At 36.0% G+C, this 14,573-nt stretch overlaps 3 protein-coding genes across 3 annotated transcripts; 2 read left to right on the forward strand and 1 right to left on the reverse strand.

Annotated features, from left to right (window-relative positions):
• Positions 1 to 179: 179 nt before the first annotated feature.
• Positions 180 to 4,438, forward strand: LOC126710050 (transcription factor MAMYB). The gene is made up of 2 exons (XM_050410426.1): positions 180 to 1,231; positions 3,854 to 4,438. Exon 1 carries the CDS (start codon positions 246 to 248, stop codon positions 1,206 to 1,208), a length of 963 nt encoding a protein of 320 aa, XP_050266383.1. The 5' UTR covers positions 180 to 245; the 3' UTR covers positions 1,209 to 1,231; positions 3,854 to 4,438.
• Positions 4,439 to 5,811: 1,373 nt separating this feature from the next.
• On the reverse strand, positions 5,812 to 11,282 carry LOC126710049 (phosphoacetylglucosamine mutase). The gene is made up of 9 exons (XM_050410425.1): positions 11,098 to 11,282; positions 10,732 to 10,997; positions 9,910 to 10,029; positions 9,662 to 9,804; positions 9,318 to 9,566; positions 8,130 to 8,548; positions 7,872 to 8,047; positions 6,635 to 6,731; positions 5,812 to 6,266 (listed from the first exon to the last, which is right to left on the reverse strand). Exons 1-9 carry the CDS (start codon positions 11,156 to 11,158, stop codon positions 6,112 to 6,114), a joined length of 1,686 nt encoding a protein of 561 aa, XP_050266382.1. The 5' UTR covers positions 11,159 to 11,282; the 3' UTR covers positions 5,812 to 6,111.
• An 860-nt stretch (positions 11,283 to 12,142) lies between these two features.
• On the forward strand, positions 12,143 to 12,785 carry LOC126710051 (uncharacterized). Its single transcript, XM_050410427.1, has one exon. It carries the CDS (start codon positions 12,235 to 12,237, stop codon positions 12,550 to 12,552), a length of 318 nt encoding a protein of 105 aa, XP_050266384.1. The 5' UTR covers positions 12,143 to 12,234; the 3' UTR covers positions 12,553 to 12,785.
• Positions 12,786 to 14,573: the final 1,788 nt, after the last annotated feature.

Here is a 14,573-nt window from a genome sequence, read left to right on the forward strand (position 1 = left end):
TTAACGACCATCTTACCATAAATAAAAATTTAAGTTTTGAAGTATAATAAAAATCTAAATAAAAAAAGTAAATCCAAGTCCCAAATTTTAGCTTTAAAATATCATTAGATCCCCTAAACCTTCATTTAAAAAATAAATAAATAAATGAAGTTGAGCTATAAGAATGAATCAATCCCAAACAGTTATTATTAACAGTAACATATAAAGTCTGAGGTAGGTGTCTAGACCGAGACCTCTGACCAAAAATGGAGTTCTTGGACGAAGACGCGAGGCCCAGGTTCCTCTTCCAAGCTCGCCCAAACCCTTCTTCTTCTTCTTCATTCACCGACTCACCACAAACCCACCAAAAACCCAGCAAGCCATTCCTCTTTATCACCATTTCCATCTCCTCCATTCTTCTCCTTCTTTCTCTTCTCTTCTTCCAATCCGAGCCCCTCAGATCTCTCCTCTTCTGGCTCTCCCTCTCTCTCCTCTTCGGTCCTTTCGCCCCAGCCTCCGTCACCGGCGGTGATATCCGCGTCGGTCAAGGCCCAATCCTCGAGTTCCCAAATCAAGAAACTGAAGCATTGGAAGAAACCAATAAGAGGGTATCCCAAAAGAGACAGAAACCGCGTAGGAATGAAGAATTCGATGCGAATTCGGTAGTTTCGGTCGAGAAGGCTAATGGGTTTGCGAGAGAAGAGAAGGAGGGTGGGAAAAATGGGGGAGGGAGAGAAAGTAAAGATGGGTTTGGTGTGGAGGAAGAAGAGAAGGATTGGACTGAGGAGGAGATTGAGGTATTGAGGAAGCAATTGATTAAGCATCCGGTGGGGAAACCGGGGAGGTGGGAGGCGATTTCTGAGGCATTTAGAGGGAGGCATAAGGTGGAGAGTGTGATCAAGACAGCAAAGGAATTGGGGGAGAGGAAAGTGGAAGATGGGGATTCATATGCTCAGTTTTTGAAGAAAAGGAAGCCGTTTGATAGGCGAATTGAAGGTGGGGATGGAGAATTGGATGGTGGGGTGGTGGTGGATAGTGGTGGTGTGGGGTGGAAAGGTGAGGAGGATATTGCATTGCTTAATGCATTGAAGGCTTTTCCTAAGGATGTGGCCATGAGGTGGGAGAAGATTGCTGCTGCTGTGCCCGGGAAGTCGAAGGCGGCTTGTATGAAGAGAGTTACTGAGTTGAAGAAGGGTTTTCGAAGTGCAAAGGCTGCTACTGAGAGTTAGATAAAGGATACACTACGGAGGAGGTAATTAGGTAGTTAGTAGTTAATTTTGGATTTGTTTGTTTTGCTTTTTATATCAAGATTAATGCCCATGTTTTGATTCTGGTTAAGTGCATCGATAAATTTGTTTTCGTTACCTGTTACCTTGAGATTGTGCTGTAATAAAAATGAATTATTATCAAAGTAATGTGTCTCTTTTTTCGATCTGTTATAAAATTTTGAATTTAGTCATCATTATATCAGAAACACGGACCTCTGGTCCGCCATTTGAATCTTTAATAGCAGTATCTTACCATTTGAGCCTGCTCCTGTATTTTCATTGTGAGTTCTTGGATCACATTATGCTGAACAGGGATCTTTGAATGTTTTTTATCAGGAGGATACCAGTGAGGTTGTCTTGTATACTTTTAGATTTAGATAGAAAGGAAATATAAAGAGAAAAGACAGATACACTAACCACTCATGTTTTCATTTTTTTTTATGCATTGCTTATGAATGTAAGTTCCTTTATGTCGTAATGGAGTATTTGGAGTGAGAGGAATGCTAGGACATATGATGAAACTGATGTTTCAGTGCTTGAATTGAGGTTACTATGTTTCAGAACAATTAGGGGTTTTGCTTCTTTGTTGGTTTCTTGGAATTGTTAGATATTAGCCTTTTCCCTTTTCCCTTATCTTATGCATATCTCTTTTATACTACCCATGTACAAGTGTTATTCCCTTTATTTCTTTTTATTTTTAAAATAAATTTTGGAACTTATAAAGAAAGGAATTGTATATGACTGATATTATATGTGCAAAGAGGATTTATGGTAGATAAACCAGCACATTGGTAAGAAGTCATTGACAGTTTGGTAACTTTGGTTTGGTCATGTTTAATATATGTAACCATCAAAAGTGTTCGACTCTAATATTTGTTTTTGTATGGGTGAAACTTAGCATTTTCACCTAACTGAGATTTTCTTGTTTGTAGTTTAAAACTCTATGGATTCTCAGATTAGCTGTCTGTTGCTATATAGAGATGCTTTTTGCAACTTTGGCAAAGATGGTCGTAACAATAATTTTGACTTTTACTACAAGAGTGATTACTCAGATCGTAATGGGACTAAAATCATTACACTGGACAGAGATCTGAATGTTTTTAATCTGGAGGGTACCAGTTATGGTATATTGTAAAATGAGGCTGTATCACCTTATGATTTTTGTCTAAGCTCAGGGTACCCCAAAAAAATCAATCCAAACCAATACTTTCAGATTTAGATACAAGCCAAAGGCCTTGTAGCTAAATTGGCACCTCCCCATGTTCAAAGTGCTTGGAGGTCTAGGGGGGAAAGGGTTCGAGCTGCGGGGTTAACAGCATGTTATAATTATTTCTCAAAAAAAAAAGATTTAGATACTAAAAGAGAGATGAAGAGAAAAGAAACATATGGTAAAGTTTTGGAGGGAGAGGAATGCTAGGAAATTTGATGAAATTGATGTCTTGGTGTTTAAACTGAAGTTACTATGGGTCGGAGCAATTAGGGGTTTTGCTTCTTTGTTTGTTTCTTGGATTTTTTTAGATCTTATTTTCTTTCCTTTTTCATTATCTTTTGTGCATCTCAGATATACTACCTGAGAATAAGTGCTATGCCTTGTTAAAAAAAAAAAAAATTGAACTTTTTTGGGGGGGGGGGGGGTTGTTTAAAGGAGACTAGGCTAGGGGCATATATTTAGTTGGAACTATGGAGAGATTGAGATAAATGGGTGGTGTGACAATTATGCTATCAAAAAATAGCACATTGGCAAGAAGTCATAGAAGGTTTGGTCTGGTCATGTGCAACTTGCATAACCATCAAATGTAATTCCCTCTTATTTGTTTTTGTACTGGATCTTGAGCATTTTTGCCTAATGGTGATTTGTTTGATTGTAGTTTAAAACTTTATGGATTCTCAGATAAGCTGTCTTGCTGTATAGAGTTGCTTTTTGCAACTTTGGTAAAGATGGTTGTAACAAGATTTATGACTTTCACTATAACAGTGATGACTCAGATCATAATGGTTCTAATATATTTCCTTATGTAACTTTTTCAATGAGTTATTGTTAAACTAGGCTTTTGAACATTCTTTTTTTTCAATATAATTGTTCATTCTCTTTTATATAGTTACTTACTAATTATCAAAAAATATAGTTACTATATAAAAGCACATACACATACATACATAATTGGGTAATTGAGTAGGTTGGGTTTTAGCTTAAAATTTTTTGGTTAGGTTTGGGTATGGATAATAATTATTTTGTTAAATGAATAATAAATGGGTATTTAAACATCCAATCCATTTATGACTTGTCCAAACCCACCCATTTGCCGCCCCTAAGTTAAACACAAACTAGTGTGATACATGGTTTCTTTTGGCAGTTAACTGGTGAGATGCATGCTTTCATAGAATCCTTCTATCAATCAAGGTTGATGAGGTATAACTTGATATAGCATTGCCATGGGCAATGGAGTAATATCAGTGAAATTCTAGTTATATTTTTGGTTTCCATTTAATAATCTCACTTGCACCAGCAGTAAAAGAAGATTTAAAAATCTAATTGTAGCAATTAATTTCTTTTAGGTGATTAGATAGACCAAACCCTCCACTACCTGATTTAGGTTAAATTGCAGGGAATGTTAAAATCACAAGATTGGAGCTGCTACCATTATGAAAGCTGTTAATCCACTTAAATTGAAGTTTAGGCAGTCAGTTTGTCTCAAGATAGATAGAACAGCACTCTTTTCAGCAGTCACTGTTCTTATCTACTGGTTTTGGTGCATCAGCTTGACAAGTCCAAGCAAAAACTGGCTCTATTGTTGATGACATTCATAGGTTAAAAGCCTCTTCTATCTCTTGTATTTTCAAGAAAGTGGACAGAAATACAGCAGAAGAAGCTCACTGAAATGCTAAGTTTAGTTTGCCATAATGAGGAGATCTAAACATCCAGTCAATACTGCATTACTGAAGCATTGTTATGGAGTTTGTGAGTTCTTTATTGGGTTTGTACTTTTTTATTTTTTTCTCTTTGTAGAATTGTTTTCTGATCCATCTAAACTGTTCCCTCGGTAGTTTTATTGTGAAGCTATCTCTTGAAATGTGATTTTCTGGGATGGTCTTTTCTTCTTATTTGTTCTACCGAAGTTCTTATCAACAGCAAAGAAATCAAAGCTTTTCTCTGATAGAATAGACGCAAACGTGTACGTCTTCTTGAATTACATACCTGTGTAAACATCATATATGGGCTCTATGTTGAATGATATGTATGTGTTCAATAGAGTTTAAATAAGTTATTTATCGAAAAAGAAAAAGAGTTTAAATAAGTGTACCATATTAGTAATATTAGTGTACCATACTAGTCTTTAAAGACTGATTGTTGATAATTGACTCAAATTGACTAATATTATCATAACCAATAAAGAATAACTTTGAATTTAATTATGACAATATATATACACACAATCAAATTTGAACCTATGGCGTGATGATTGTCCTTTATAATCATCACACCAAAACATCAATTGGTTTTTTGTGAAGATGAAATTCGAACTCAAGTTCCTTATTTATGACAAGAGAGTTTCCTAATTAAGCTAACTAGATTGAAACAAATAGTGAATCTTAATCTGCCTTTGTTAAATAGAGGATCCCTTGTTTGTCTTGAAAGTACAATGAGAATTATTTTGCTTTAACATGATGGGAATAATTTGCCTTGTTTACTTAGCTTAATGCACACCAAGCTCATCTGCCAAATGTTTGATAACTTCTTTGAGGAACCAATTATGTTCTAATGTAGGTTTTAAACTCTTTACTTTTCAACGATAATGTGGTCTCCTTGAAACCCTCTGCACCAGTTCTCTTTCTGGATCTATATTAGTGAGGGTTCTTGAGGAAAGTGGAGTTCCGCAATAAGATACGAAAATAATCCGACTGCGCTTTTAGAAAAAGTTAACTCAAAATCCTGTGTCTTGTCCTGAGAGAATTGATGCAAATCCTAAACTCTTTATAAGATCTCTGTGGTGGTCCCTGTGGACAATCTTACTACAGTTGTTATTTTTTAGACCAAAGCAATGCGTTTTCAATTTTAGGTCAACGTTCCTTTTAGGGGGCACTTGGAGAAGCATGTAACATGGCACCATGGCAGCCAATAGTGCAACATAAGCCTCATAGCGTTTATGGCCTTCTATGATACTTGAGGGAAAGGTTGAAATCTCCTCATGCCTACCAGGCAACATGTTTGGAACCCTCAGAAACTATAGGAACATTGTGTGTTTCATTCAAGTGGGATCTGCTTAAATGTGAGAAGCATCATGCTTTTCAGTTTTCACTTACTTTAGAAGTTCACCATACTTCTTGGTATGCGTAATCTACATGTCTTTACTCAATTGGAAAGAAGCAATGTTTCAAGAGAGCAAATTTAAGTCCAATATGCTATGGAAATTTGTCTCTGAGTCTCAGAGAACCGTACATATTAAATGGATTGTTAAAAGTTTGGTCTTCAACACACTCAACCCCAATGGATGCAGAAGTTGGGACCTTCACCTGAAATCATAGTGGAAAGGTTGGACAGAGTTTCATGGGACTCTATAAAGGATTATATCAAGCAAAGTTGACTCATTTCAAATGCTATTGAGAATACAAAAATTATTCCTTTCAAATCCAAAACAAAATAAATACATAACTATCATTCCAAATCATTGCAATGTTTGCTGTCTACGCTTCTTCATGTTATGTGTTCCCCAAGTATCAAGGTATATCTCCTACCAACTCATAGTTCTAAGTAATCAGTTACATATTCAACGATCAATAACATTAAATCAAAATCAAGCTCATCAACTAAGGACCAACTCTCTATGACAAATCTCCAATTAAAACATTAGTTAGAAAGAAGACTTCAAGAGCTGCTAAACCCTAGGAACTGGTCCACAAGTTTGGCCACAGAATTGGCTAGGCTGTCAGCTGCTTCTTGTGTTGATGCCTCTGCATAAACTCGAATGACATCCTCAGTACCCGATGGTCGTATGAAAGATCGGCCTTGAGGGTATTTGGCTGCATTATGAATTTAAAAAGAATTTAAAAAACAAAAGAGCAGAAGTCCAGTGATCAGTCATTCATGGCATGTTCCCTCAAAAAATTGGTTAGTCAAGAAGTTACAATTACATGAAATAGAATTAAACCAATCCAAGTTCCATACATATGCAAGGTTCTCCAGCCATGCAAAGACATAAAAAAGAAGAAGAAAAAATTAATATGTGGCACACACTGTCATCATTTAGGGGAATTTCTGTGTAATCATGTCTTGTTCTACATTCAGTGACATTTAGATGGTTGTTGAACCACAAAAATTGGATGGTCCAAATCAATTATCAAGTTGTGAACATGAATGGTAATCATGTACATGATATATGTGCACTTACCAGTCTCAGCATTAATGGCTTCTTGTATGCCAGGGGGCCTCACAGCCACAGTTTCTGCATTCGCTGTTACAACAGCAGTTCTGTCTATAACTTTAACCTGACAGAATGGGAAAAAGCAGCAGAAACATCAATTACTGAATTAGAAGTAAGAAAAAAAATATAATGATTACACTTTTAGTAAAGATGTAAGCTTGAAGAATATATAAACTCTAGCAGGCAAGTTTCCTCCAAGAGCAAAAAGAAGGGAAAATCAACCATGCCTTTCACAATTTTGGCGTATCTATGGTCGTGGAATGTGCTATATCACAGATCCAAGACCAATGCCCATTCCAGTCTTTCTTGTTTTCCTTCTATTTCTTCAACTTTCTACCAATTTAAACGACTCCCCTTCACTAACTTTCATTCATCTAGTCCTCACGGTGCTGCAAATAATTTACCAAAATGCATTTTCCTCTTCTTTTGACACAAGTCTGGTCAGCAACCTTATGTTTCTTGATGACCTGGAATTAGAGCGTAAGGCATGGCAGACCAGCCTTATGGTCGTCTTATATTAAGTCTACATGATTTAATATAGATAGCTGGAACACACTATGTTAATGCACCTTACCCTGTTTTCTAATCCCCTGTTTCCTTTATAAGGTAACTACTTGATGCATCACATGGAGAAGCCTGTGAATAACCAATTTTATAACAGAAGGTGCTAGATGAGTTGATCTTGTAAAAAAATTTACAATCTTACATTTAAAATTTCAGATGTTGCCATGGAAGATGCATAAGGAGAATTCAACTAAAATATAGTAGAATAGCTTTGATAGACATTAGCTATTATACCATTTCACCTTATTATAAAAAATAAAAAAACCATTTCACCTTTAAAATTTCACACAAGAAGGTTTACCATGGGTAACAGTGACATGCATTATCAACATTAATTTTTAACCCCTTTAGCTGTTTAGGACACATCTTATATATCCTCAATTCGAGAAATCATCAAATCATTTTTGAAGAATTAATCTTGAACAATGGCCACTTTTTAAATTAATCTTAATTAAAGATGTCTCCCCTAATCTGGAAATAATTGAACCAATTCAATAATTAAAGTTCCACTCAAATAATAGAATCCCCCATAGAATCCCCCATACCTATGAAGAGCTCATATATGCTGCAGAAAAAGAAAATGATCATCTAGCTTCCATCTAAAGTATAGAAGTTATAGAAGGTGACAAAGGAAATTGACCTTGAGCTGCCTACTGGGTAGATCTCGGTAAAGCTCAGTCCATCTGTGTATTGACCATCCCATGTGTTGCAAAATGACCTCCACCAAGAGTAACCCACTCAGAGCATCTCCAACAGCTTGGTTGATTAACTTACTGACTGCCAATAGTCTCAAAGCAGCCTTTTGCTGCTCTGAACCTGAAACAAAATAATTCATGAAGTTATCACTTGACCATCAAGTTAGCACTTCTAGAATTATGAAGACTATATCAGATATAACCTTTAACTACTGAAGAAAGCTCATTATTTCTGGACTCTAACCAACATACGAAGGATTCAGAAAACACGATCGTTCCGTGGCCATTTGCCTCAAAGTAGATCCCAATATCATACTCAGCAGCTTTTTCATGTAGATATTTCACTCCTGTTGGAGTAAACAGAACTTCTAAGCCCAACCTTCTAAGGTAATCTGATGATGCTCCATTTGCATAAGCTGTCTGTATGACACCAAGTCGAGGTTGATAATCGCTATTTCCATCTGTATGCCCTTCCTTGTTGAGAATGCTTAGTTGCTCTTTAATGAAAACAGCAAACAGAGATAATATCTTGTCCCCATCAACAAGATCAATCTTACTGCTACTTTCTGATGGCACAGAAAAATATACAAGCCGATCAGCATCCCCATCCAAACTAGCACACCTGAAATACTAGAATTGCCCATGTGATTAGTCCCCACTTCCCATTAGTCAATATTTATTAAGCATCAAAGATACAGCACACATTAAGTGGCCTCAGTCAACTTAGAATTTAGAACCACCCCCACCCCCCACCCCCCCCCCCCCCCCCCCCAAAAAAAAAAGTTTGCATGTAATCCTTTCTCAACAAACTGAATAGTTTTTACAGTCAATGGACATTGCCTCAAAACACCATCAAAACTACCTTTTTCAAGCAGCCAATTATCCAATGTATCAGTTAAGAGCCATTATCAATGTTCTTGATCACAATTCAAGTTATTTAACAACTAATTTGCCACTAATATACTGTTACAGTGAATATCAGTAATTCAAACCAACGAGGTATAAAAATATATTACAAACATAATATATATATATATATATATATATATATAAAAGACATGCTGACTAGAACAATCCAATAGGTTATTTATCCACCAAAAAAAAAAAAATTCCAATAAGTCACCAGAATCACAGAGCTTATTCCATGGATATCACAAATATAGTACTTTTACTTCACATCTATATGCAAGAGACAAAATTATTTGTCAAGTTAATAAATATTTTCAATCTTCCTCAGGAAATTTTCATGATTCGGCCATACAGGAACTCAAAGTAATATTTGGGTGAAAAATTAAAAAAAAAAAAAAAATATATATATATATATATATCTTTGTGTTTACAGTTGGCAATCAAAAATTACTTCCCTATTCAACAACGAAAAGATGCCTGACCTTATCCCTACATCCTGGGAACTAAATCCACGAGGTACAACCTTCTCTTTCTGCACATAATCAGCACCAACTCCTTCATTGAGTACACCTCCATCTTTCCCAGAATTACGAACCTCAATAGCCAAACCATCCAACATTTTCTTTAAAACTTCAAGCTTTTCTCCACCCACACCGTTAGCTCCATCCACCACCAATTTGTTATCCACCTCATTGAATGTACTGCCACTAGGGATCAAATCCATCAAGCACCTACCAAGTAACATAAACTCCTTAGCGAAGGCCTTCTGAAACAACATAATATCGAACAAATTATCATATTATATTCACCTTTATCTCAAACTAACCTGAATGAGCTTGATAGCTGTTCAAAATAATCAAGTTCAGATGCTTTCACGCCCTTATTTCTTGCACGAACCATCCAATGTAGTTGTGGGGTTGTCACAATTCCCATATCAATGGCAACTGCTCCAAGAATTGAACTGATTCCCTTTAACCGAACATAAAACAGAAGCAAATCAAACTTAAGAAAATGAAACAATGACCAAAATATTAGTGGAAAGTTCATAGTTATTAATGGAAAGAGGCTACGCACTTGTTTTGCAGCTTCAAGTAGAGATTCCCCACTAGGCCTAGTGTCCCTCCCCAACAATATCTGGGCCGGCCTTGCTCCTTCCAATGGAATGTTTTCCTTCTCCACAAATTCGATTATCAACTGTCCACAAAAACAATGCAACAACATAAGCATAGTACATTTTTCAATACAGGCATTCCAAGTAAAAAATTAAAAAATAAATAAAAACCCATCAAGACATACATTCCCACTTTTGAGTATTAAATCGTCAAAAAACCTCACTCTCACCCTTGAAACCCAATTCAACTATTATGAAAAAAAATTCTCCAAATTGATATCTTTGTGTCTCTCTCATTCCACGGTTTCACATCAAAAACTTTTCAAGCCAAGAGCATTGTGTAGCTCAGTGGCATTGCCTAGTCGAAGGAGAACCAGGCTCAAATCCCCCCACCCCCACTTATTGTAACAATTAAACTATCCCAGAAAAAAAATTCCAAGACCCAATTTAGCTGAATACACATGAAATCTAGTTAAAAAAACAGCAAATTGTATATTTTCAACTCTTTTGCAGGAAAAAATATTATCTCATTCACAATACACACACTATACAGCTAAAATTGACATTCTTTTCAAGACCCAATTTAGCTCAATACACATGGAACCTAATATGAACAGAAAATTGTAAATTTTCAATGTTATCCCATTCACAATACACACACTATACGGCTAAAATGACATTCTTTTTGTCCAAAAAAGATATCTTTTTCCATTAAAAAAAAAAATGGGCATTTCACATTCAAAGTAAATATGAAGAATACATGCGAGAGAGAGAGAGAGAGATACATGGAGGAGGTGTTGGGGAGAGGGAGCATTGGCAAGTGCATCAGCGAAAGGTTCCCAATGTTGAGAGAGCATTCCGCCACTTGGGTCAGCAATTTTGACTCCATTATCAGACTCTTTGTTGTGAGAGGCCGTAATCATGAGGCCGATCACCGAAGAGTCCATCTTGAGAGACCTCAGAGCTGCCAAGATCCCCGCTCTGTACACCGTCGATTGGAGCAACCCCGCATCAGCCCTGAAACCTGCCGTACCGTACGAGAGCCTCACCCCTGTCCCCAAACCCACCATATATCAGTCTCAATTCTCAATTTTCTATCATTCTGATTGTTGAGGAAAGGAAACAAAAAAAAGAGAAAAGAAAATGGGGACCTTGAGGAGGAGGGAAGCGAGCGGAGGAGCTGAGGAGGAGGGACTGTTGCTGTTCCTTCATGCTTTCTGTTAGAGTCAGAGAGAGACAAAGACCAGTTCCAGGAAGTGAGCGTGGTGATGGATTCTATGATTCTGTCGGAGGAGACTAGTACTGGTACTACGCAACCAACCGTCTATTTGTTTTTCATACTGTTCCTTCACTAAAACGCTCCGTTTCTATCTACGTCTTTTTTTATTCTATTCCTTGACATATCAACTTTGCCCATTTTAATTTTTATCCAACCAAAAAAAAAAAAAAATTGCCCATTTAATAACATTTTTTTCTTTATTGATTATTACAACTCCCATTGAATAAAGGACAATAGAAAAAAATAATAATGTTAAAAAAATGGGCTAGTTGATATAACAAGCAATATATAATTCAATGATGACATGTTTGTAGTGCATTTGTAATTATTAAATCTCTTAAAAATCTTTAGTTTAAAATTTCTCTTCTAAGAAAAAAACTTATTTTTCATTTGCTATATTTTTTTTTTCTTTTTTTCCTTTTGAATAAAAAAGGGAGTTTCCGGTGTGAGCTCATCGACTCCCCGTCACGTGACGGTAACGAGTAATACCACATATATTACATGGGTCTTGTTAGAGCTATCGCTCAAACCACTCATCTCTGGATGCAGAATGAGGACTTTTACCATCAAGTCACACCCGTTGTGGTTTTTTTTTTTTTTTTTTTTTTTTTTTTTTACACCCAGAGAAAAATATCTAGTTTTTTTTTCCTTTTTTTTTTTAATAGCATGTGACTCTACTCTAACTCTATTTTTGGGGGTGAGAACTAAGAAGAGACCAATGATCTATAGATAAAAGGATGTGAATTATACATTGATAAGTTTAATTAATTTAATCGATAAAAGTTTTAAAAAATAAAAAATAATAATAATTATGGAGCTGATTGAAATTCTATCCTATTTTAAAAAAAAATCTAAAACTACCCGTCAAAAATAAAGGACATATCCGTCATTTGACAGAAACCCAACACGATCATAGTTTTCTCAGCCCAAAAACCCTATTAAAAAAGTAGTAGCTCATTCAGTGACACTCATATACACAGAGCAATTCCAATTTTCAATCCAACCAGACATGGGTTTGCTATCTTGGTTCAAAGGCAGCCCACAGCCACAGCAACCCAAACCCGTATCCGAATCCGAATCCGAATCCAAACCAAAACAACCCACCACCACCCAAAGCCCCGCCGAAGTGCCCGGGATGAACGGCGCCGTGGCGGTCCCTCGCCGCCTCGCCGACGTTACGGTTTTCGAGTTTGGGTCGGTGACTGCCTCCGCCGACAAGGTCACTCTCGCCGGATTCTGCACCGTCTCCGACGACCTCGAGCCCTGCCGTTGGGAGATCCTTCCGGCCAGTTCCTCCGACGCCCCTCAGTTCCGCATCGTCTTTTGAGTGAGAGAAAGAGAGACTATTTTTATCATTTTGTAAACTAGCTCAAAATATAAAGAGACCCCATTGTTGAGTTTGCTTGTTTTTTCGGTTTAGTTATGTCAAATTTGAAACCGAACTCTGAATATAATTTTGTTAGAAATGGGGTTTTCTTTTTAAAAAAAAAATGTAACTTTATTTATTGGAAATTGACTTTTAGTAATCTATGTGATTGATTATGTTCTATGTTGTGTTTACTTTTGGAATCACTTAATTTTAATTTGAAAATGGGTTTTTTTTTTTTTTTTTTTTTTTTTTTTTTTTATTTATTTAAATAGCTAAAACAATATTTTGAGGCATTTGATGTACTTTGGTTGTAAACAATTTACTGGGTTTTACTTATTGTTTGCTTGGGTACATGTGTTTTCATTAGAATAATGCAGTTATTGAAACTGTTTTAAATTTGCACTATTGACATTGGACTTCTTTTGTATAGATATGTGAAATAGTTTATGCATGATAGGAATTTGTGGTCTGCATTATTTGTTTCATTAATATGATATAGCTTGTATTATGACATTTGCCTTTTGGTGCCCATAAGATGAATGATTATTGAGCTGGATATTTTTACATATATTCTTTTTACATATGAAGATGTATAATGTGTACACATGGATATGCTTGTGTATGATTGTAGATTGAAAACATTGAGAGTGGAATCACAACAATTGCTAAATCTTGTAGGTTGGTCAACATTGAAGCTTCCCCCAGTTGATTTGAATAGAATTGTTGTCTAATTTTGGCACTCAATGTTGCTCCACATGTGTGTATATATATTATTCACATTAATCCAATACAAATATGTTATAACAAGTAACAACTCATTGCTGCTTGGCTGTAATCGGAGCTTGATATGTCCTGATATTGTAGTATAATTTGTAGTGCCATATGTGGTTTCTCTTAGATTTAAGGACGGGATGAAAATGATGAACAACTTGAATGGATTTGGTAGTAAATTTAACTTTCTTGATGATAGTTTAAAACTTCAGCTATAAATTGGTATAGGCCTAGTGTTTTCTTTAGAGGGTTTAGGGGTCATTAGGATTTAGGACCTGGTAGAATATGTTGTTGGGTATTGGATAGAGATTTGGTGTTCTTTTGTTAGTTTATTTTTAATTTGACTCGAATTGGGTGTTCAAGCTCAAGGTAGCTAGTATTTTATGTTTCAAAAGCAAAAAAACAATGAGAATCTTAGGAAAAGAATATAAGAATGAGAACTGAGAAGAAACTTATTCCCAAGAAAAGTAGAAGAATCTTAGGAAATCATACACCTGCTGTTTTTGAGCAGCTGGGCATGTGTGAAAAGATTGTCAAATATTCTAATAAAGGCTCACAGAAATGAAGCTTCAATTGATATTTCATGAAGAGAGAATGAAACCATTTTAAGTGCTAAAAAACTTAGGATTGTTATATTCTACCCCTTGAATTGATTAGTTTGACACCAGCAGTATATATTTCAAGTAAAAGAAGCTGTAGAAGACACTCAACTTATACTCTTGGGCTGCAACATTTGCATGAACTACTTGCTGAATGCTAGACTAAAATAAACTTCTAAGCGAGAGAGATTGAAATAAGAAATAAGCTTCTGGTCTGGCTTGAAGAAAATTAAGGTTAGGATTGTATCTAGATTTTTATAAATGGGCTAAGGCAACCTACCTAGTGTGTTTGTAATCTTGGTTTAATCAGATTTGGTCTTGGAATTAACTCCCCCCCCCCCCCCCCCCCCCCAACCCCCCACTTCTCCTTTTTCTTTTTACTGAATGTTGTTTGAGCTGCTTGTTATGTAATAGAAATGCTCTGTAGTCACAAAGAGGACCAAGTAAAAGAAGAGGAAATTCGGAGTTGTCCGAATGGACACTTGATCTCAAGTGGTTAAAATTCTGTGTATTAACACCTTTTCTTTCTTATTGACAACATCCCCGGAACAGCTATTTGGCAAGCATATTTTCCAAATTATCTTGAAATTTCTGCTCTACTCGTTTCCA

Source organism: Quercus robur, chromosome 12 (assembly GCF_932294415.1).
Source record: "Quercus robur chromosome 12, dhQueRobu3.1, whole genome shotgun sequence".
In the NCBI taxonomy this organism is placed as follows: Eukaryota; Viridiplantae; Streptophyta; class Magnoliopsida; order Fagales; family Fagaceae; genus Quercus; species Quercus robur.